Source organism: Suncus etruscus, chromosome 5 (genome assembly GCF_024139225.1).
Source record: "Suncus etruscus isolate mSunEtr1 chromosome 5, mSunEtr1.pri.cur, whole genome shotgun sequence".
In the NCBI taxonomy this organism is placed as follows: Eukaryota; Metazoa; Chordata; class Mammalia; order Eulipotyphla; family Soricidae; genus Suncus; species Suncus etruscus.
In genome coordinates this window covers 118,907,755-118,930,671 of record NC_064852.1, presented here as the reverse complement: position 1 = coordinate 118,930,671, position 22,917 = coordinate 118,907,755, and the positions used below count along the sequence as shown (strand labels likewise).

Genomic DNA, 22,917 nt, shown 5'->3' with positions numbered 1-22,917 from the left:
GAAGAAGTTTGAAATTTTTTCTTGTTAAGGTTTTAAGAAGGGAAAATGCTACCTCCCAGATGCTTCTAATAACTAATATATTTTATATTAAAATTGTTTAAATGCAAAGATATGTGGGATATTTTTTATGGGCATTAGGCCATAGGTGCATTTTTTTGGGGGGAAAGAGTTTGTGTCACACCCGGTTGTGCTTAGGAGACATATTGTGGTACCAAGAAAGAACCAGGGTTGGCCACAAGTAAAACTGTCATACCTGCCATACCATCTCACTAGCCCCTGTATACATATGTTTTACTTTTACTTGGCATTATGAATACTACTTAATATTACAGATTCCTTAAAATAATTTGAATAATGGCATTTATTCCTTTTGGAATTTGTCATGTTTGGTTGTTGTATTTTGGAGCTGTAGCTGACGATTTTCAAGGGCTTTTCTTTACATAGTACATAGAAATGATTCCTGACATTGCTGAGAGGACTATAATGGGTGCTGGGAATTAAACCAAGGTCAGTAATATACAAGGCCTTAGACTTGTGCTATCTCTCCAGCTCCATTTCTTTAATGATTACCAAACTGTTGTCCTTATAGACTATTTTATTTGTTGGGCATTATAAGCAATGCTGTAGTGAACATCTCTTGTATAAAAGAATGTGTGGGCCAGAGCAATAGCACAATGGAAGGCATTTGCCTTGTAGGCAGCCAAACCAGGTTTGATTCCTAGGTTCGATTCCCTCGAGTCTGCCAGGAGTAACCCGTGAGCAACACCAAGTGTGGTCCAAAAGCCAAATAGAAAAAAGAAGTGAACAAACAGAATTATTCCCTGGACATATTAAGTGGATTTATTATATATTCAGAGGGTAAAGATATAGTGAAATTCTTAACACACTGCTGGCCAGAAATATTGTATTAACCTCATTTTGTAGATTTATTTATATGTGTTTGTGTGTATATGTTTGTGAAACTGGGAATTAAACTTAGGATTTCACAGAGCAATGCAAAGCATGTATTCTTTTATTGAGCACCTTAGTTATTTTTTTCTTTTAAAACTGATTGGTGGGTAAATAGAGCATTTTCATAATGTTTTATCTGTATTGTATTAATTTTAGGAGCATTAATTATTAAATAAAAGACAACCACTTATTATGATTAGCTATCGCAAAAATGTCTTCATAGTCACATTTTAGTTATTAGCATGACTTCATCTGTGGGTCACAACTTCAAATAGGAGCCACGTAGTTGAATGTGGAGATTATGAAAATATTGGCAACAGTAAAAAGTTTCGGAGCACACAGTGATCAAAAATTAATCCCACATCAACCACCTAATGAATACAAAGTGTTTTTGTCAGTGTTGGACCATATTACATTTCTCAGTTTCAAAGGAAAAGTTGAAGAAGCCCTGCCTTAAGTAATACAGATGTTGAGAATTTTAGACATCATTTTATAGAAAATCAGTGGGGGGGGGGTGTTTCTAGATAGAACTACTTTTCCCAACCATGTTCATCAGTATCAGATGTTATACTTTCCTGAAATTACATGGGTAGGAGACTATAAAGCTATCTTAATTCTCTGGCTTTAAATAATTATTTTAGAGTGATTATAATTAAAACATTCCTTAAAGTTAGATTTTAGGGCTATAGTGATAGTACAGAGGTCAAGTATCTTGACTTGCATTACAATCAGTTAGGGTAAAACCCAACACCACCAATGGTCCCCTGAGAACTGCCACAATTCCTGAGTACAAAGTCAAAAATAAACCCTGAGCACTACCAGGTATGGGCCAAACCCAACCACCACCACCAAGAAAAGTTAAATTTCAATTCTATGTATACTTCTTTTAGTCCACTTAAAAATGCTAAACTTAGGGGCCAGAGCAGTGGCGCAGAAAGGTAAGGTGTCTGCCATACTGGGTGCTAGCCTAGGATGGACCGTGGTTCAATCCCCTGGCATCCCATATGGTCCCCCAAGCTAGGAGTGGTTTCTGAGCGCATAGCCAGGAGTAACCTCTGAACATCACCGGGTTCGCCCCCCCCCCCAAAAAAAGTACTAAACTTAAAAAAAATATTACAGATAGGAAAAATAGTTTTGAAAACTTTCCAATCTGAGTTCAATACATATATCTTTGTATATGTTATATAAATATTTTTGTTTGTTTGTTTTTAAGCCACAGCCAGTGATGCTCAGGGATTACTCCTGGCTATGCACTCAGAAATTACTCCTGGCTTGGGGGACCCTATGGGACACCGGGAGATCGAAATGGTCTGTCCTGGGTCAGCCACGTTCAAGGCAAATGCCCTACCACTGTGCTATTGCTCTGCCCTCTATGTAAATCTTTTGTTCCAAGTCTGTTTCTCTCGGGGACAAGTTTTGATTGTGTTGGTTATATAACTAGTTGCCGTTTTACTGGGTAAAATATGTTAATGACACATCAAATACTTCCAGGCATAGTGTTCAATCCCATATCAGCAAGTTTATTTTGATAACAATTACAAACCTCACAGGTAAAGGTAACAAATGGATTTGGATCTTATAACACTCCCCTTTGAATGGTAGTGAAAGAATTTTTTATTTAAATATACATAATAATGAAGAAACTGGAAAAGAAGGCATAAGTCTAGAAGAAGGGGGAAGAGAATTAATTGATGCAGTAGAGGTTCAGAAGTTGCAGCATGGAATTCAAGGGAGGGAATTTCTGCGTGTTAAAGAATGAGTTTTTGGTAGAAGCTAGGAAGATGGGATTCTCAGTCAGAAGATGAAATAAAAGGCAAGTTTGAGAAGAGTCAAAGATAAATAATCTGGGGCCAGCGAGATAGCATGGAGGTAAGGCATTTGCCTTCCATGCAGAAGGATGGTGGTTCGAATCCCGGAATCCCATATGGTCCCCTGTACCTGCCAGAGGCAATTTCTGAGCATAGAGCCAGGAATAACCCCTGAGCACTGCCAGGTGTGACCCAAAAACCAAAAAAAAAAAAAAAAAAAAGATAAATAATCTTTATAAGTAAAGATATTCTAAGGAGCATCCTGTGCCCCTCTTATCTTTTCCTTTCCTAACTTGACATGTAAAATACTTTGGTAGCAATCTATGTTTAAGGCAAAATAAAAGGAGAGCTTAGGAAAATATCTAGGGGTTAAGTTGGCCTTGTATGTGGCTGACCTGGGTTTGATCTCCAGCACAATATATAGTCCCCTGAGCAATACCAGGAGTGATCCCTGAGAGCAGATGGTTGTGACCCAAAAATCCAAAGAGAGAAAAAGAGAAGAAAGTATGGAGGATAATTTAATATTTTTGTGATGTTTTACAACCAAAAGCTAGACTCTATAAAGGAAAATAATAAAATCAGCATCCACAATCTCTATACTGAAGAAGCAAGAAAATAAGACCTAAAATAAACAGAAAAAAAGAGTATGTGTCTTAGAAGAACACCCATGGACAACCCAGATGTTGGAAATAGCAGAGGACAATAAATATACTAATATTTTACAGGAAAAGAAGATTGACATTGTACAGGGAAAAAAAAGTAGAGGAGAATTTCAAGAGTAATTTTAAATGCTAAAAGGAACAAAAGTATACCACATCTAAAAAATCAGATGCACTAGACAACAGTTTGGGTAATGAAAGAGAAATAATCCAAACAGAAAAGCAGAAAGAAAAACACTTTTAGGGCTATAGTGATAGTACAGAGGTCAAGTTTCTTGACTTGCTTGCAATCAGTCAGGCTAAAACCCAACTCCACCAATGGTCCCCTGAGCACCAACATGAGTGGTTCCCCAAACAGAGCCTCAATGACTTGAAGGACTCTTCATCAGATGGGCAATCAGACTCTCAGAAAGAGGGGAAGGAGATTCTCTTACCATATATTTTCCCAAAATTTTGCTAAATAACTGTCCATCATATGTCCCAAGAGCTCACCAAAATCCAAAGGAAAATATCAAACTATTGTCAATCTAAAAGTTACAAATGACAAGAAAATCTTAATAGCTGTCAGCAAGGGATATATATATAGAGAGAGAAGTCTTTATGGGAAAAATAGTCCACAGAGGGGGACAATTTTTAAGAGTTAAAGTTGAGGTCGCAAGAGAAACAATAAAGTCTATAGTTGACATTGGAGAAGGACTGCCACACTAGATTTCTATATCTAGAGAAAAGTTGCCTTCCAGAAAATGAAAATATATTAAAGATGTTTTTTATAAGATCTTTATTTAAGCACCATGATTACAAACATGATTGTAGTTGAGTTTCAGTCATAAAAAGAACACCCTCCTTCACCAGTGCAACATTCCCACCACCAATGCGCCCCACATCCCTCTTCCCCCACCCCCTGCCTGTATTCAAGACAGGCACTCTACTTCTCTCACTCAGTAACATGGTAGTTGTTAGTGTAGTTATTTCTCTAACTGCACTCACCACTCTGTGTGGTGAACTTCATATTGTGAGCCGGTCCTTTCAGCCCTCGCCTCTATTATCTCTATTATTATTATTATTATTACAATAATGCCCTTTATTTTTCTTAAAACTCATAGATGAGTGAGACTATTCTGTGTGTGTCTATCTCTCCCTCTGACTTATTTCACTCAGCATAATAGTTTCCATTGTCCATCCATGCATAGGAAAATTTCAACCATCAGGAGAAATGAAGTCATAAAGATGTTTTTGATTTGAAAAAAGAAAGTGGAGTTGAAAACTCACCAGCTGACTTAGACAACAAACTAAGCTAAAGGATATTCTTGAGTTTGAAAGTAAGAATACTGGGGCCAGAGAGATAGTACAGTAGATAGGGCACTTGCCTTGCATATAGCTGCTGGGGTTTGATTCCCAGCACCCAATAGGTCACTGCCAGGAGCGACTTCTTAGGGCAGAACCAGAAGGAACCCCTGAACTGCACTGGGTATAAATGATCCCACCCTAAAAAATAATAATACTGAATTTGCTAAAAATCAGCAAATCTACTGAAAGACATGTAAAACACTGAAAATGATATAAAAAAAGGGGAGAACATTTTCCCTTAGTTTTTAAAGAACAATTGACTACTAAACAAAATACAAAAATATAAAGTGAAATTTACATACAATGTTAAATGAAACATGTGACCATATACATACATTCTATAGAGCTGAATAAATGGAATCATGCTAGTGTGTTATTTATGGTATATGTAAGGGAGTAGAATATTAATAAAGGAATGTGACAAATTTAGGACATATGCATTAAACCAGAAACAGAATAAAGGTAAAATAGAACTGAAAGAATTGCAGTTACTGGGGCTGGAGTGGTGGCGCATGCCATAAGGCATCTACTTTGCAAGTGCTAGCCTAGGATGGACCACCATTTGATCCCCCAGCATCCCATATGGTTCCCCAAACCCTAAGCAAATAGCCAGGAGTAACCCCTGAGCGTCAACTGGTGTGCCCGCCCCCAATAACAGTTACTGTTGGCAGGGCCTTGGATGTACCTGGCAATATTGGAGCAACTCCTGGTGCTGCTCAAGGGATTATACTCAGGGTCACCCATGTACAAAGCAAGAGCCTTACCCTCTACTGGCTCTCTAGCCCTGGCAAGTACTTAATTATCAGAAAATCAAAGAATACTTTTCAAAATTATAACTGTGATCCATTCAGTACCTGGGGGGGGGGCTGTTTGATTTCAACAGTGCAGACGCTTTTTAGCTTTCTGCCATTCTACTTATCTGATTTGTTTATTTTACTTACCTATGAAGTCCAATCTCCAATTATACCACTGATATCAATACTTAGAGTGATTTTTCAAATGTTATCTTTAGTATATTTTGATTTTCGCACTAACATTCAAACTTTGATACATTTTTGAGTTGAATTTTGTGTGTGCTTTAGAATAGTAATCTAATTTTTTAGTTTTACATTTGGCTCTATAGTTTCTCTAGTTTGAAGACACACTTCTTTTATCTATGCTCCTGGATTCTTTGTCATAAACTGTCATGATAACTACTTCCAAAGTGAGATATTAAGATAAACATGGGTCAAACATTGAAGGATGTCCTATCCAAACAGAGCATCATTTAGTTAGTGTTGCTGTATTAAAATTAAAGAACTATTTCAAGACAAGATATCATGCAGTTCATTTTATAATAACAAATTATTTCATAGAACATAATAATCCTAAACAAATATGCACCTAATAACAGCTTCAAAATTCATGAAGCAACAAGTGATAGAATGAAAGAAAAGTACAAGGCAGAGCAATAATACAACAGGGTAGACTTGGGTTATATAGTCAGCCCCTGGCACTATACATGGTCTTCAGAACACTTTCAGGATTGTGCATTGAATACAGAGCTAAGAATAATCCCTGAACAAAGGTAGGTATCACCCAAACCCCCCCCAAAAAAAACATTACTCAGTAGGGCTAGAGCTACAGCAAAGCAGTTTAGGCATTTGCTTTGCTATGTCAACTGGGACTCACTCCCCGGCATCCCATATCGTCCCCCTGAACCTGCCAAGAGTGATTTCTGAGTGAAGAACCAGGAGTTAATTCTTGAAGGCTGCTGGGTGTGGCCCCAAAACAAGCAAACAAACTAAAAAATGTTACTCCTTAATCACTCCTGAATGCAGAGCCAAGAATAACCCTGTAGCACACAGTCAGGTATGGCCAAAGCAAAGTTTGTTTATATATATATATATAAAACTGTATGATAAGGAAAATGCAATTATTCACTTAATATTATCAAGAATAAAATTGGTTAATTTTCACTAATATAAATACTAACAAAAGAATATTTTAATAACTTTATACTAAGAAATAAAATGAAAGATAAAATTTATAAATTAAATAAAGTGCATAAATTTCTTGAGAAACACAACTTTTTAGATGTGAAGAAATGAAAAACTGAATAATGCTACCTATAAAAGAAATGCATAATTAAAGTTTTCCAGGCTCAAATGAATTCACTGGTGAACTTTATAATGTTGAAGGAGGGAATAATAACACTCTTAAACAACTCTTTAGAAAATAAATAAAAGGAACATTTCTCTTCTTTTTTTATAAAGATAGCATAGCCCTGGCCAAAGCCTGACTAGTCTTATCAGTATAATTCATGAATAAAGAAGTAAAATCCTCAAAAGTATTAACAAATTGATGATTATATACAAATTATATAAAAGGATACTATTATACAACCAGATGGGAATCATCTCAAAAATACAGCATTAATGTAACATTTGAAAACCAATCATGGTAATTGACTAGTTCAACAAAATAAAAGAAAACAAAACAGTCATCTCATTAGGGAAAGAAAAAAAATCAGCAGACAAAATAAAAAATCTCAGGAAACTTAAGATTTGAAGATAATTTTCTGAGTATGATGGTAATTTGAAAAATCTATAGCTTAATATTGTAACAACAAAAGATCAAAACTATTTTCCCTATGACCAACACAGGGGCTATTCCTCTTCATTTTCCTGGTATGGTCAACCTGGAATGTTGGAAAGGAAAAAGTTAAACTTCATTTATAGATGTCATTATTGGTTGTGTAGAAATCCTAAGAGATACACACACACACACACACACAAAATAAATTCAAGATGTATAGGAGCAAAATCACTGTATTTTTTTTATTTGTTTTCATTCCTGTTTAGAGAAGTTGTGCAGCATATAAGGCACTTGTCTTTCACGCCTCCACCCCAGGTCTGATCCCTGGTATCTCATATGGTCTCCCAAGCCTGCGAGGAGTGATCTCTGAGCACATAAGCTTACCAGGTGATGCCCAAAACAAACAAAAATATATTTTATTTTGCGTTCTAGGAACAAATAATTGAGAAATTATTTTTTAATATTACATATTATGGCATAAAAATTTTAAATCTCAGGGCCAGAGTGATGGCGCAGCAGTAGGGCGTTTACCTTGCACATGGCTGACCTAGGACGGACCTTGGTTCCATCCCCTGATTTCTGAGTGCATAGCCAGGAGTAACCCCTGAGCATTACAGGGTGTGGCCCAGAAACAAAAAATTTCTAAATCTCCGGGGAATAAATTTTGACCAGAGAGCACATATGCAAAGAACTTCAAAACTATAGTGAGGATATTAAAGAAAATTAAATAAAAGGTAAAGCAAATAAATTGAGGACTTACAGATTCAGTGATCAGAAGATGCGATTTTTCTAAGATAACAACTAAATAAAGCAAAATACCATCCATTTTTTTGTAGAAATAGACAAAATGATTATTAAATTAATGTTGACACACAAATGACTTAGTTGAAACAATTTTTAAAAAGCTGATGGGCAAACTTGAAGGACATGAATATCTGAATAGCAAGAATACTTGATGTCAAATTCAGTTAAGAATCGTTCCATATGGTGCCTGCCAGGAGTGATTTCTGAACACAGAGCCAGGCATAACCCTTGAGCACCACCAGGTATGGCCCAGAAATAAAAACAAAAATAGAAATAGATGAGTTAAATCAGGAAACATATTTTATCTAATATAATATAGCCAAGATGTTGTCCTTTTCATATGGAATCCATTCAGATAAGCTACATTTAAATGGTTCAGCAGCCATATGTAACTAGTGATCACCCTAATTGGGCAATAATATCAATCAACTCTGAGATTATTATGGTTTATACGTGTATCTCAGGAAGAAAGCAAACTGATGGTACTTATTATAGAAAGCCATTCTCCAGAGCAAATTCACATTACTCTGTTGCTTGAACTTATCAGGCTTTGTGGTAAAGATGAATCCACTTCTGCTGTCACTGTCTAACTTACTGCCAGCTTTTGTTTCAAAATACCAATTTTACAACTTTTAAAGACCGATCAGTAGAACCAGAGTGCAGGTATATACAAATGGTCTTTGAGAATTTCTGATTTTTTTTGACTCTGTCAATACTGAAAAAACATTTTAGGACCTCAAATAGAATTGCTATTCCAATTTCTCATTAGCTGATTAATGAACTAGTAGACCAGCTCTCTAATACACAAACAAAATATTTTCAGCTCCAAGCTAATGAACCCCTGCTTACCGCTTGCTTGTCTTACATTTAAAATCCTTTTACATGCAACAAAATAAAAATGTTTCCTCTGCTCTAAGGTTATTATTCCCATTAAACTCCAAATGCAAATCCCTTTATTCTCAGGAATAGAACCAATTTACTACACCGTGCACAATGAGCTGTATTTTATATTCTCCATTTATATTTCAGCAAGGCTGCCTCTCAGCTGTAATTTAGAGACAAAATGAATTGGAACCAGCCCACAGTTAATCACTGTTTTAACAAAACATATATATATTTGTCAAAAAGTAGTTTTCACTCGTTTATGATAGTTTCTCAAAGTAGGTAATGCTTTCTATCTCCATTCTAGCAAAATCACCTGGGAGAAGAATCCAGGATGCACTTGGAATTCCTAGAGAGGTGTCTAGGAATTTGCATTTGTAATAAGGGGGGGGGGCGAGAGGGGCGGGGAGAGAGGGAGGGAGGAGAGAGAGAGAGAGACAGAAAGAGAGAGAGAGAGAGAGAGAGAGAGAGAGAGAGAGAGAGAGAGAGAGAGAGAGAGAGAGCTTAGGCTCAGGAGAGCTTGACAGCACTGCCCTACAGTAAAGTTCCACTTCAGTATAACACAGATAAATTGCACACGACCAATTGAATCTGTTTCATTACTGAAGGAAGTGCTGCTTTCTGAGCCTTTCCACTTTGTCTGCTCCCTTTGCTTAACATTTGATAATGTATCTTTATTCCCTTTTAAGTTCATTTTAAAATTTCTTTACTTGCTCCTCATTCAGCCCATAAAGTGTCTGTTATTATTTCTTGAAATAGGTTGCAAATGATAGATTCAACTATACTTCTCCATGGTCTCATGTCTAAAATCAAATGGACTCAGACCCTCAGCACATTTATTTGCATTTTCCGAGTAGGGTCTCCAAAACATTTGTGACATGAGTCAGGGAAGGCTTTCTTGGTTTTGTGTTTGTTTCTTTTTTTCCTGTGAAATCATGTTAAGCAGAACTTTAATTCAATCATGATTCTGCAGATAGCTATTGAGCCAGACATGGGTACAAGGGGCTTCAAAAATGAATTGAATTTGAGTGTCTGCCTTCAAAGAAGTAAGGGCCTGGCAGAAGGGAAAGACAGACATTGCAGCCTTCTGTGAAAATATAACACACTAAATTTTTATGAGTCACCATGAAAGCAGAGAAAAGTGAGGCCAGTGACTGAAAAAAAAAAATGGTTTCATGGAGATGACACCCGGTTCTATCAGAGTATGTACCAGACAAGAAATGAGGTCATTCAAACAAGGTCATAGAGATGAGGGGAGCCAGGGCTCCAAGATTCGAGCCTGCCCTCTTTCCTGTAGCTTCACCTTTTGCCAGAACCCAGACATCCCTATTTTTCACACCCCCAGCTTTCTCTGGCCATGATCCATTCGCTTTTGAAGCCACAATGGCGCCATTTAATTCACTCCTGCAATAACTAAATAGGAGCCTGGCTTTAAAGATGCCAACAACAACATGCTGATAATTTATTGCCTCATCTATTGGAGCTCCAGAGAGAATCTGCCTTACCGGATGTTAAATATAGTTGAAGGAGTATGACGATGTTTCATCATTGAATCACCCCATAAATTAGATTCAGTGACTAGAGTACCTGTTGTCATCTCATTCTTGCCCTCTCACCAGTCATGCTTCTGCCTTCATTAAGTCCAGAGAAAATACCACGGGGCACATATGTGGCACTCAGATATAGAAGGACCACATATTGATAATATGAAGTTGTTTCTATAAACATTAAAGCCTTTACTGACTGGGGCAGGGGAGTGGGGTTTATGAAGAAACCCCAGCTCACCTCATTCAAATCTTCTGAAAACCTTCCTGGATATGTCTGGGTGAGCGAATTAACATTTAGAAATAATAAGTGACTTGTCAGGGTCAGTCTTGAAATAATTCCCAGAGCCCAACTATTCATGTCTTCTGACATCCCCAACAACAAGGCTTTTGCTGGGGGGTCCTCTACTCTTCAGAAGATTCTAGTATAGCATTTCTCAGTTGTTTGAAAGGAAAGGCATGACTGCCACATTTCAACAAAAGCAAAAGTCTTGGCATCCTCCATCACGTGATCACCAATGTTTTTAGTTTATCACTTCACAGTCATAATTTGGTGTTTTCTTACAGAAAGCAACAGACTACTGCAGCAGAAACTGTCCTTAGATGGGAGCCCCAAAGCTTTACATGGAATACCAGAGAGGTCAGATGGCCTACAGTGGTCAGCTGAGCAGCCTTGTAACCCCAGCAAGCCTAAGGCCAAACCATCTCCTGTTAAATCCAATGCCCCTGCAGCTCATCTTGAACTAAAGCCAGATGAGCTGGCAAAGAAAAGAGGTAAAGTGATTTCTTCTGCACAAATGATTCAACACATTTTTCACACTGAGCCAGTGCCAAGTGACAGAACTTTCCAAAAGAGGCTGCTTAGTAGCGAGAGAACACGTGTGAAATTGCATTTCTCCCTTGTTCCCAAGCGTGCAAAAGCAGATGGGAGTCTTCCCTTGGGACCCTTAGGATTCAAATGTTCAAGTGCAGTTACACCCCCTCTGTTCACCCCTCTATGGTCACTCCTCGGACTTGGGTCCATTTGCACAAGTCCTCTCTATCCTTATAACAAAGGTTGCACCTTCTAGAAAGGTGACTCAGGGAAGATGATCTAGAGACTGCTTTGTCTTCAGGTAGGATCTTCCTCACATGTGTTTATTAGCTCCTGTGTTGGAACTTTCAGACTAGAGAACACAGAAAAAAGGCTTTATGCTTTACACACTAATCATATTTTTGAGCTTCAGTATACTTCACATATAACTGGTATTTAAAAAATATAAGAATTCCTAAGTCACCTCCTTTCTGATTCCCATATTAAATAGTGTTCTTATTTCACCTCAGTTGGAACTACTTTCCTTGCCTTGGGCTTGGTATGCCTTCTCACTGTTTTTGAGGGAGATTTCTTTCTTCTATGAAACATGCCCTTATTGGGATAAGTACAGTTTTTCTAGTTGCACTGCACTGTCTGTAAACTCTGGTGACAGTTTCCGGAAAGCAGGCAAGATTGGCTCTGTAGACTGGTTCTATAATTACAGGCCTGGCTCTGGACTTATGGGACCTAAGCCAGTAGGCCTGGCACCAAGGCTACTTCCACATCCAGCCCATTTGTTACTTCTCCCAGTTTCAATGGTTTCCTCTTCCAAAACCCCTACTGGGTTTTAACCATGGAGAGGGGTTGTTTATAGAGAGAAACAGAAGCACAAATGATCTTTGGACATAATAGAGTCTCTAAGAAACCGTTGTGTGTGATAGAACTTAATGATCAGAGCTTCTTTCCAAAGAGCAAAGCTTAATGTTACAACTGGCCCAGCTGGAGAACCTATTGATGAAAGAATCTAAGCCATGTCAGGGATCATCCCAATGACCCACTCGAGATTTTAGAAACTGGGTCATAAATACTATCTTGACGGAATTCTTTTTAAGTTGAAAAATGGAAGATAAATCTCCCTAGCTTTGTGGGCATGGAGTCAGTGAGTTGCTTTTCTTTTTGCCTGTTGTAGCTCACAACAGTCAAGTGGTCCATTTAACTACATTTTCCCTTGACATTAATTTTAGGCCCAAATATTGAGAAATCGGTGAAAGATTTGCAACGCTGCACAGTATCGCTAACGAGATACCGCGTCATGATCAAGGAAGAAGTGGACAGCTCGGTGAAGAAGATCAAAGCTGCCTTCGCCGAATTGCACAACTGGTGAGTGATTCCACTTAAGAAATGATAAATCAGTTGCTCCGGAGCATTTCCTGTAGGAAAAAGCAGCCCATAGAAAATGTTGTATATTTAATATGGAAGCATCGTTGAATGACTTTTTTAGCCAACTTTTTTTTTTAAGCCCTGCAGGCAGAGGCATACATCTTGGAAATGAAAAAGAAGAGAAAAGCTTTTGAATAATAAGAAACACATCATTCTTGGTCTCTTGAAGTTGGCCCAAAAGTGTAGGAAAGATGTAGAACACGCCCTCGACAAAAATTAAAACCTCAACAAATGATATTTTTTGTCCAGCCCCTGGAGGGCTAATCTCATGAATGCTACTAAGAAAAATATTTTCCTCCCTTATCATTATAAAATAGGAAATATTATTTCATAAAAAACTTAGATACATCTTATCTAAGGTCGGTGGGAAAAAAAGAAATCCTGTCCTTAGGTTATTTTATAGCTGGGATTTAACAATGAGACACTGATGTAGTTTGCATCCAGGCCCATCCTGTTACTGACTATGGAAGTCATTTCTTGGAGTTCATTTGCTCCAGCCCACAATGGGAACGGAGTAACTATGACTGGAGGTTAAGTCATTTTCAGTAGAAATATAGCCTGTTTCAGTGACAGATGTCTAAATCACACTAAAGACAAAAGAGAATTGGGGGTCCCACACCCTTCGGTGCTCAGGGCTTACTTCTGGCTCTGCATTCAAGAATCACTTCTGGTGGTGCTCAGGAAAACATATGGGATATCCATGATCAAATCCTTTCAATTGCAAACAAGGCAAGCACCCTGCCCACTAGAATGTCACTGCAGCTCCAAAAGAAAATTTATTGACTGCATGAAAGTTCCAAAAGCTTCCTTTAAGCAAATTTAGGTCCAGGTCTTTATTACAGGAGTCAGTTACTCTCCCCCTTGCCTTTGTTGCTTTCTCTTTCATCTCTCTCTCTCTCTCTCTCTCTCTCTCTCTCTCTCTCTCTCTCTCTCTCTCTCTCTCCTTCTCTCTCTCTCTCTTTCCACTCCTCTCTCACCGTCACCAATAATCTCTTAGTAATGTATATTCCTGACTTCATTCTTAGACACAGTCTTTCCATGTAGCAGCAAAGATGACACTCTACTAACTTCAAGCTTACAGAATACTTATTCCCATGACCTGAGACAGGCTTTGTCTCCTACAGTTCCAACCAAATGCCAAAGACTGAGTTAACTTACATGTTTATCTATGCCTCTTTGGTCACCGTGACTAAAAGGACCATCTTTCCTCTCTTTAGCCAAGAATCAGAGTTATCATTGGCCTGAAACCTACATAAACCCCAATGGAATAAAAGTTGAAGACCCATAGTTCCCAAGGGGAAAATCAGAATTGAAGAGGAAAACTCTAGGGCAAACAAAATAAATATCATGAAGCCCAAATTTCTATATGTTCCCTTTATTTTATTGGCCTCACCATGATTCAAGACTTTGATCCCAACTTTTGCATATTTTTCTTTTCTTAAGATCTTGCTTTGACACAGATAAGCTTTTCAGATGGTTCCAGAGTTGCACAAAAACAGAGGTTAGATCTAACACCAATACAATCTAAATATCTTGAATTTTAAATCATCTGCCACAGATAAAACTTCAGGTATAGTAGATCCCAGTGACTTAGGGGCGGAGGATGGGGCATGGACATCTCCTTCAGTTTACCATTTAATGAGGAATTAGTTACCACATACCCAGTCATGACTGTTGATCTTAAAGAAATCCTATCTGTTTCTCTAGATGAAAATTTATTGTTCAAAGTAAACTTCAAGTGTAGGGCTGGAAGGGAAAGATAAATGAAAGGTGGTATCATTATTATTGCTATTATGATTTTATTTGTTTTTCAATTATATAACATCTTCAATCTATCCTTAAGTTATGGTGAGCTATATATATGTATATATACATATATATTATATAGCTTATATAAAATATATTACATATAAATATAAGCTTGTTCAACTTACAGGCCTAAAACCAAAGTCAGAGGGAAGGGGAGAGAACATAGCAGCACAAAAGAGTGAAAGCATGCTTTTCATAGAGGAAGTCCAGATTCAATTCCATGGTACCCTGAGCACAGAGCCAGGAAAAACAACCCTGAGCATCACTGAGTGGGGTCCAAAAGCCAACAAAGTAAAGGCAGAGTCAGCAAACATGATCTGTAAATGGTCAGCCAGCTGGTAAACATCTTCAGTTTTACTGGTGCTAAGGTCTGTGTGCAGCTGTTGGGTTCTGCTCTGATAGAGCAAAAGTAGCTAGGATAACACGGCATGGGGCAGGAGCCAGATTTGACTTGTAGGTTCATAGTTCACTGGCCTCCATCTAGTGACATCATCAATGGGATGCTCAGAGAAGACTATACCATCTTAGCTGTCATGTAGCAGTTGATAAGAAACTCTTCATCCGTGTCCCATGGATGATCCCCTTCATCAGAATGACTCAGATACCAAGTGACAGTGTAGCAATGATCTCAGATTACCTCTCTCCTCCAGATGCTCTGAGTACTTTGAGATTTTTATTTTATTTCATTAGCCTAATGATTATCACATGGGTCATGAGACATTTGGAGATTTATAGCAACTTCTCTGAGTGCTTTACTCCCTCAAGAGCTGAGAGTATGGAGTTGGTTAAAGCCAGCACTAAGGAGAGCTGTGCCTCCGTTCTCTAGTCATGATTCATGTTGGTTTTTTAAGTAATGGAAGGATTGCTTGGGAATGAGCTCTACCATTCAGAACCTCTGTTTAAAAGTCATTTATGCCGTAAAACAGTGTGTTTTCTCTAAATTGGTGAAGAAAGGAGTAAACACCAATACTTTTTTTCTGATCTATACCTTACTATTAATGATCCCTAAACAATTGCATAAGTATTGGCTTAAAAGTAATACCAGTGCCAGAATGATAGTACAGTGGGTAGGGTAGGGTACTTACCTTGCATGGAGCCAACCTGGATTCCATTCCCCAGCATCCCATATTGTTCTGAGAGCCCACCAAGCTGAGCACAGAGCCACGAATCAGACCTTGTGCACTTAGTTTGGCCCAAAACCAAATAGCCAGAAAAAGAAGTAAAACCAAAATATGTTTTCATTAGCCATTTACTTGCACTCATTTTCTGAGGAGGAAGATATGAAAGTATTTAAGGAATTGTGGTGTTCTTGGGGGGAAATTGAAGATCTTCAAAACTTTAAAAGGCAATTAATTAATTAATTAATTAATTAATTAATTTGGTTTTGGGATCACACCGGCAGTGCTCAGGGGTTACTCCTGGCTCTATACTCAGAAATCGCTCCTGGCAGGCTCGAGGGACCATATGGGATGCTGGGATTCCAACGCATGCAAGGCAAATGCCCTACCTCCATGCTATCTCTCCAGCCTCAGTGAATTTTTTTTATTGGAGCTTTTCTATGGGTGGTGAAATAACAAACCCATGCATTTGAAAGAATTTTGACAGCAGCACCATTTACTTAATCTGCTTGAAACCTCAGGATTGTGCAGTAAGACATATAAGATTTGTAGGAAGTGAGTTTAGACCCCTGGGGAATTCCCAAGAGCACTAGATGTGAGACAGATGCTTATTCGTGGGTGTTCCAGCACCATGGAGGCTGTGATATGCCACCTCTGGGTTCTCTCACCAAAGCTCTCAACAGATAGTTCAGGCTAAGAAATAAAAAGAAATTCCAAAGATAGGAAACTTTAAACATTTATTTTACCATCAAAGAGCCAACTTTAGGAGAGGAGATGAAACTTGCCAAACTAAATCCCCTTCTTCCCCCTTCCTCCCACTTCCTGACTGGATTGCTAGGGAATAGTGGTTTGGAAAAACTGGGGTGAAGCACTTTTTTGTATGTGCTCAGGACCAGCTGAGATTAATAAATACATTAAGTGTATTTCCAAATTTCTGAGATAGTTGAACACATGAAATGTGTTTCCAAATTTCCAAATATGAACAGATTCGATGCTTTCTTCCGGAACACAATTATGTTGTTGGACGACAATGTCAAAGGCTCAGATATTCAGAGTTTCATGATCATCATATAGATTGTTCTCATTTTCCCAGAAAGAATTGGGAGTTGAGAAGGAAGCAAAGATGAAACTACATTCTCAAAATAAGTCTCAACAGAAGAAAAATTTTGCCGCATGAGCATCTATGTGTAAAGTCACATCGGGAGCTAACATAAAACAGCTGGCTGCTCTCCTATACAACAGGCCTCCTACCACAACTGGAAAATATCCATCCTTGGGAATCATTGCTGCCAGATCTGTTGTTTTGTGTGCATGCTAGTCTAGCTTCTCATCACAGACCTTAGTATATGCAAAGCCAAGTTGATGGTAAAGACTTAAAATGAGCCATAAAACATGAAATTCAAAAAAATTAGTAGTAATACTTTATAGTTCTGCCGTACATAGGCAGGGATGAAGACAATAATTCAAAATAGAACTGGAAGATTATTAGGTACTGTTTAAGCACCTAATTTAGCATCTAATTGAAAGCATCTCTTAAAAGTAGAGAAAAATTATAATGAGTCAAAAAATGTGAGCATTCTGGGAATAGGAAAAGAAAGGGGCTCACAAAGAATGGGAACTGGAGTGGCCAAATGGTCAGTTATGTTTTCAATAGATAGCAATGGGAATTAGGAGTTAGTTCGTACCCTCCAGAGAAGGGCCAGAAACCACATGCTGTATCTTTCTGAAGCAGAGCCAGGAAGTGGATGTAGGTAGAAAGTTGGAGCCCTTGTCCACTTCCGCTGTCTTTTTCACCATCTTGAACCCAAAGGACCTGTTGTCACTCCCTATAGGCCAAGCGCTGCCCCCTCTCTGGGCTTTTGCTGTAAGAGATAAAATTGTGGGCTCCTTTTATCCCTTGTTGTACTTTATGCAATCACTAAAACTCATTTGTTGCTTAACTCATAATAACTCATCATCTCATCCCTCCCAAAGGAACTTATATACTTGCTGACAGATGCTAACTCAGCCTAAAGACTGGCCCTTTAAGGGAAAATGTTGAGCTGAAGAAAAGGGAATTCTGAGATCAGTATATTAACCTTTGCCATCCTCAGTTTCCTCCACCAGTGCTTGAGGTCTCTCATCTGTTCAAGAAGCCCTGTGGGTCTCCAGGCCACATTATTCATGGAATTCAAGGTGGTCAGCTACACAGAGGCATCCCTGAGGCTTCTGCTGGTCAGTCCTCTTTTTCTGGGATGGCTGAGAGCTTGAGAGACCTCCCAAAGGAGATTTCCAAGGGGTTGCTGCACCCCAGACCATTGTGTCTTCTCTCACCCCACTACAAGGTACTTGCCCCCCGGAAGCTCAAATAATGTAAAACTGCTTTGCTTGACTTCCAAAGAAAACCACTTTTACTGTGTTGTATGTTTATCACAAAAGAGATGTTTTTCCTCTCTGGCTGAGTTTCTTCCTTCCACATTTTCTAAACCTCTAGAAAAATTTACCCACTTTTGCAAAACCCCTGGCTTTCCACATCCTGGTTTTTCTGTGCTCCTTTTGCAAAACCCCTGGCTTTCCACATCGTGGTTTTTCTGTGCTCTTGGGATTCTTGTATTTGTTCTTTTTGTGGCTCAGTTGACTAAAAGGAGATATTTTCCAGCGTATAAGACGACCCCCTAATTTTGCAGTTAAAACATAGGTTTAGGCCTATATTCGCTGTATCAGACAGAACGTTCCTGTGCTGCATGTGCTGCATGTGTTCCTGTGCTCATGTACCACAGTGAGCCAATCACAGCAAGCAAAGGTTCAAAGGTTATACTGTAATAGACTTCCTCTCAGACTCTGGCCAATCTGAGCAGGCTTTTTACAGTGTAGATTCGGGTACAGAACATTGTCTAATTTGCATGCAAAAAGAGCCTGCTTGGATTGGCTGAGTTAGAGAGGCGGTCCGAGCAGCCTTGCAGTGGTTGGTGCAGGATCGAGTTGGAAAATTCGTTTTGTGGCAATATTCAGACAATTTTCGTTTAGCGGCATATTGAAACTTTTTTGGGATATACTCGGTGTCTAAGACGACCCCCGATTTTCGGTTGACTTTTTTTTTTGTTTCAAAAGTCGTCTTATACGCCGGAAAATATGGTAAGCTTTAAATTGGCATTTACTTTCCTCTGTGCCCAAATATACATGTGCAGACTATGATTTCAAAGTCTTAGAGGTTTTTGGACATCCTTTGCCTCAGTACCACTCCCAGAAATGATGTCGTTGGTCTGAAGTGGTGGAGAAATGAGATGGCTCGTTGTTATTGTTGTTGCTGTTTGAAAATAATACAGGTGGTTCTTTGTGCATCTGTAGTTTAAAAAGCCCTGGTTGAGAGTCTTGCGAAAGGAGTGATAGACCTGGGGCTAGACCAGCTTTTCTAGAGGGTAAAATTGTCACATGCATACACACAACGTGTATGCATGCACACACACACACACACACACACACACACACACACACACACACACACACTGATCTTGGTTATCATAGCTGCTGGAAGAGAATGCTATCAGCACTGAGGAGGTAAAGGCTAGGTCTGCCACTAAATACTGTCAAATGCACAGTCAGCTGTCTCCCACCTCACCATGACAAAAAATAACCTGGATCTGTTAGCAACGCCAAGGAGATTCAAAAGTCCCCCAATATGTGCTGCTGAAACTCCTCTATCAAAGGCCAGATTCCTCCCTTGGCAACACCCCCGAGTGTCTCTGCCCACCCCACCCTAAACCCCCAAGTGCCCCCTTAACTGACTCCTGAAGACACAAGAAAGGGAAATTCCTTTTCCAGTTCTTGCTGAACCCCAAGAACATCTCCTCCTACCAATGCAGTTACCTACCTGAAAGGGAAACCTTGCAGCTTCGAGTTTTAAAAGTCAAATTACACGTGTGTCTCCTTAAGACCTGATGAACAAGGGTGTGGAAGACTAGGAAATGGAAGGCTTGGTTTCTTGCTCCATTTTTCTTTGGAGCCTTCAATTTCACCCTTGGGAAAAAATGGAAGCAATAAGAACTAGGCTTGTATTGGTCGTGGCTTTCATTACTCGCCGCTGCTTCACCCTCAGTCTTTCACTCATTTCACAATAAAACAAAATGTCTCAGTGGGGACCAGGATTAGAATGAAGATCTGAGGCATGTGACGAAAAATACAATAGGGAATTGTTTCATTAAGTGCTCCTTTTACGGAATCATTCTTTGGCTTCGGTCAAGCAGCAATGTCACTTGATATTCCTGGACACACAGGACCTGTGTCCAGCTCCTATTATGTCTGTGATGTTCTCAGGGATGCCAACCTTTGTGCTTTAAGTAGATGGAGACAATAAGGCCTTTGCTGCATTTTGTATAAGTCATCAGTGCTTAACTAAATATCTATAGGTTGTGTATTTACTCTCTCAATGGTATTGGAATTGAGAATGGAAGATCATTGGAATTGGGGCTGTCTTGCAACCTCAGTAAGTAGAAGCAAGATATGTCCAAGTTGCTTTTTGTGTTGAGTCACATAGCTCAGAAAGAGCTAAGGTGCCACTAGAGGACTGTATGGCAAAGACAGCACCACAGTCCTGTGTAGCATAGAGAGAATCTGATCTGAGCAGTATATAGAGAGTCAATCAAGTGGTGCTTTTCCCTCTAGATCCATTCAACAAGCACCTTCCTAATGGGACAACCAGTAGGTGAGCTGACTGCAGGGACTACTCCAGCCACTTAGCAGCACTACGTGCTAATTGTGCAAAGCTTTCCATGGCTATTAACATGTCAGCAATATATTAAGTGATTTAATTAGACTCCGACATGTAATGAGGACAAAATCGGGAGTTAAGGTTGTATTTCATAAAAGAAAGACCCCAATGTTCTTTCGCTCTAGAGGATGAATGTCATCTAACCGTACAAACAAAAAGCCTGTATAAACAAAGACTTTCTGACTAACCCCTCTCTCTCATCAAATGCTTCTTCTAAGTGCCCACCTGCTTATGATGAGTTGAGTTGAAACCATGGTGCTATGGAAATGAAACCAACTTTTCTTTTACATTTGATTTTAAATGCTGTGGTTACAAAATTGTTTGTTATTGAATTTCAGTCTTATATTGTACACCACCCCTTTACCCATGAACATTTCCCACCACAAATGTCCCCGGTTTTCCTCCTATTCTTTTTCCTGCCTCTCCCTCTTCTCTCCCTCTCTTCTCTCCCTCTTCCTTTCTCTTTCTGTCTCTCTCTTTTCCTCTCTCTCTATCCCTCTTCCTCTCTCCCTCTTCATCTCTCTTTCCCTCTCTCCCTCTCTAACTCTTCTCTCTTTCCCTCTTTCTCTCTAGCTCTCTCTGTCTCTCACTCTCCCCCCTCTTAGACAGTTATTAATACTATTAATTGTTATTAACACTATTGTTAATGAAGTGATACTGTGTCTATTACTTTAACTCTAATGAAATCAACTTTTCCCCCCTTCCCACATCCAATATCAGGATAATGCCAGTATATTAAAGAGCCATATTCTGAATTAAAACAAACATACATTGTCAAGGCTACCAAGAGTCAGTGCTAGAAGCTAAGAAATATATTTATGTCTCAAGAGAGCCATAGGTGTGAGTTCTGTTGCTGCCTGTGCCCCCGAAAGGTTGCTCAAAGCAACTCCTCTTTCTTTTTCTCTCCCAATTCAATAAAACAGACCTAAGCTCCCAGATCCATCTAGAAGCAGTGAGAAGGGTAAACAGCAGAGAGCTTGGGGAAACCCAAGGTTCCTGTGTCTTTGTGATTAAGGCAGGTCCCCTCCCTGCAGTGCTGTGGATTTCAGTCCTGCCTCATCTGTGAATGTGTCCTTGAGCAGGGAGGGTCACAGTTTGGAGAGGAGAACTGCTCTTCCTATTTGCTTCCCAGGTTTTGCTCAGTGTTGGATGCTTCCCTAGGGCCATGGCAGGACTTAGTTGACATGAAGGAAGAGTAGGTTGATAAAGACAGAAAGTACAGAACTGGCCTTTTCTGTGTGGGGATGGTCCCCAGGAAAGCAGCTTAAATAGCTCCTTGCATTAATAGCTTTCCACGAGTCAGCCGTGATTACGTCCATCCGTTATGTCGGTGGCTGCATGTCTGGGGAAGTCAGCGTCTCTCTCTCCCACTCTCTCTCCCTCCCTTACTCTTTCTTCACCCCCACCCCCACCCCCACCGCCCCGCAATCCTCTCTGCTGGGTGATGGGCCCACAATAAGAGCTGGAGGACAGAAGGTGAATCTTGTTCCAGCTTGAAATAGGAAACTGTTTCTGATTCTTTTCAGTCAATGAAGGCCACCCCCTCAATCAGCTAGGGAGACATGCTCCTGACTAGGAATTATTAGCTTCCCTGAGAAAATAGAAATATAAAACCAACAAAAAAAATTAAGCAGATTATTCTGTCTATACACAATGAGAGAGGAAAGGGGTGTATTTTTCTTGTGAGGTTTTTTGGGGGAATAGGATTAGGGGTGGCATTCAGGGGTTATCCTGGCTCTGCTCACAGAAATCATTCCTGGCAGGCTCAGGGGACCTGAGCATCATGGGATGCCTGGGATTGAACCCAGGTCAGTCCCAGGTTGGCTATGGGCAAGGCAAACGCTCTACTGCTGTGCTGTCACTAGCCCCTCTTGAGAATTTTCCAATATTTTCCAGTCTAACCCATTTTTCACAGGGAAAGTAAAGATGATGTTTGTTCTGTATTTTTTAAGTAATATTTTATTTAAACACCTTGGTTACAAACATGATTGTGGTTGAGTTTCAGTCAACTTACAAAACACAGTGTATTTTTTAAAAGTCAGCTCACCTGGTCCCAATTTCAGAATGTATCTTAGAATGCACTCGTGTCTTTTATTTGATGGGCACAGAGTGAAACTGAAGGGTAATTTGGAGCAGTATGTCAGCTAAGAGGGACACAGATCTAATACAGTATCATGCTAGAATTCCTTATATGTATGTTTCTTTTATTTTCTTCCCGTGTTCATAACCCTTTGGTCCTTTACAGCCCATATTCTAACAAAAGTCACCTCGTCCAAGTTTATGAACCACTTAATGAGGAGGCCTGGGGTGCTGAATTATACTCACATTTAAATCTCACCTCCACAGAGCTCCTAGGGTGATTGAGTTTCTAAATTTACACTCACCTACAAAAGGTTGGGGGGAATCACTGCTGTCATTTGAAGATCTCTGGACAAGGT

General features: G+C 39.3%; 2 protein-coding genes across 5 annotated transcripts in view; one reads left to right on the top strand and one right to left on the bottom strand.

Annotated features, from left to right (window-relative positions):
- Nucleotides 1-22,917, bottom strand: part of CLK1 (CDC like kinase 1) — a 747,223-nt gene that overhangs the window by 68,060 nt on the left and 656,246 nt on the right. The gene's annotated exons all lie outside the window — the stretch shown is intronic.
- Nucleotides 1-22,917, top strand: part of SPATS2L (spermatogenesis associated serine rich 2 like) — a 229,700-nt gene that overhangs the window by 174,272 nt on the left and 32,511 nt on the right. For 3 of the 4 annotated variants that reach the window (XM_049773217.1, XM_049773220.1, XM_049773218.1), the window contains 2 exons: nt 11,140-11,346; nt 12,610-12,745. In XM_049773217.1, coding sequence (XP_049629174.1) covers nt 11,140-11,346; nt 12,610-12,745 — 343 coding nt within the window. The remainder of the gene's footprint in view (nt 1-11,139; nt 11,347-12,609; nt 12,746-22,917) is intronic. The other variant, XM_049773219.1, reaches the window with a different exon arrangement.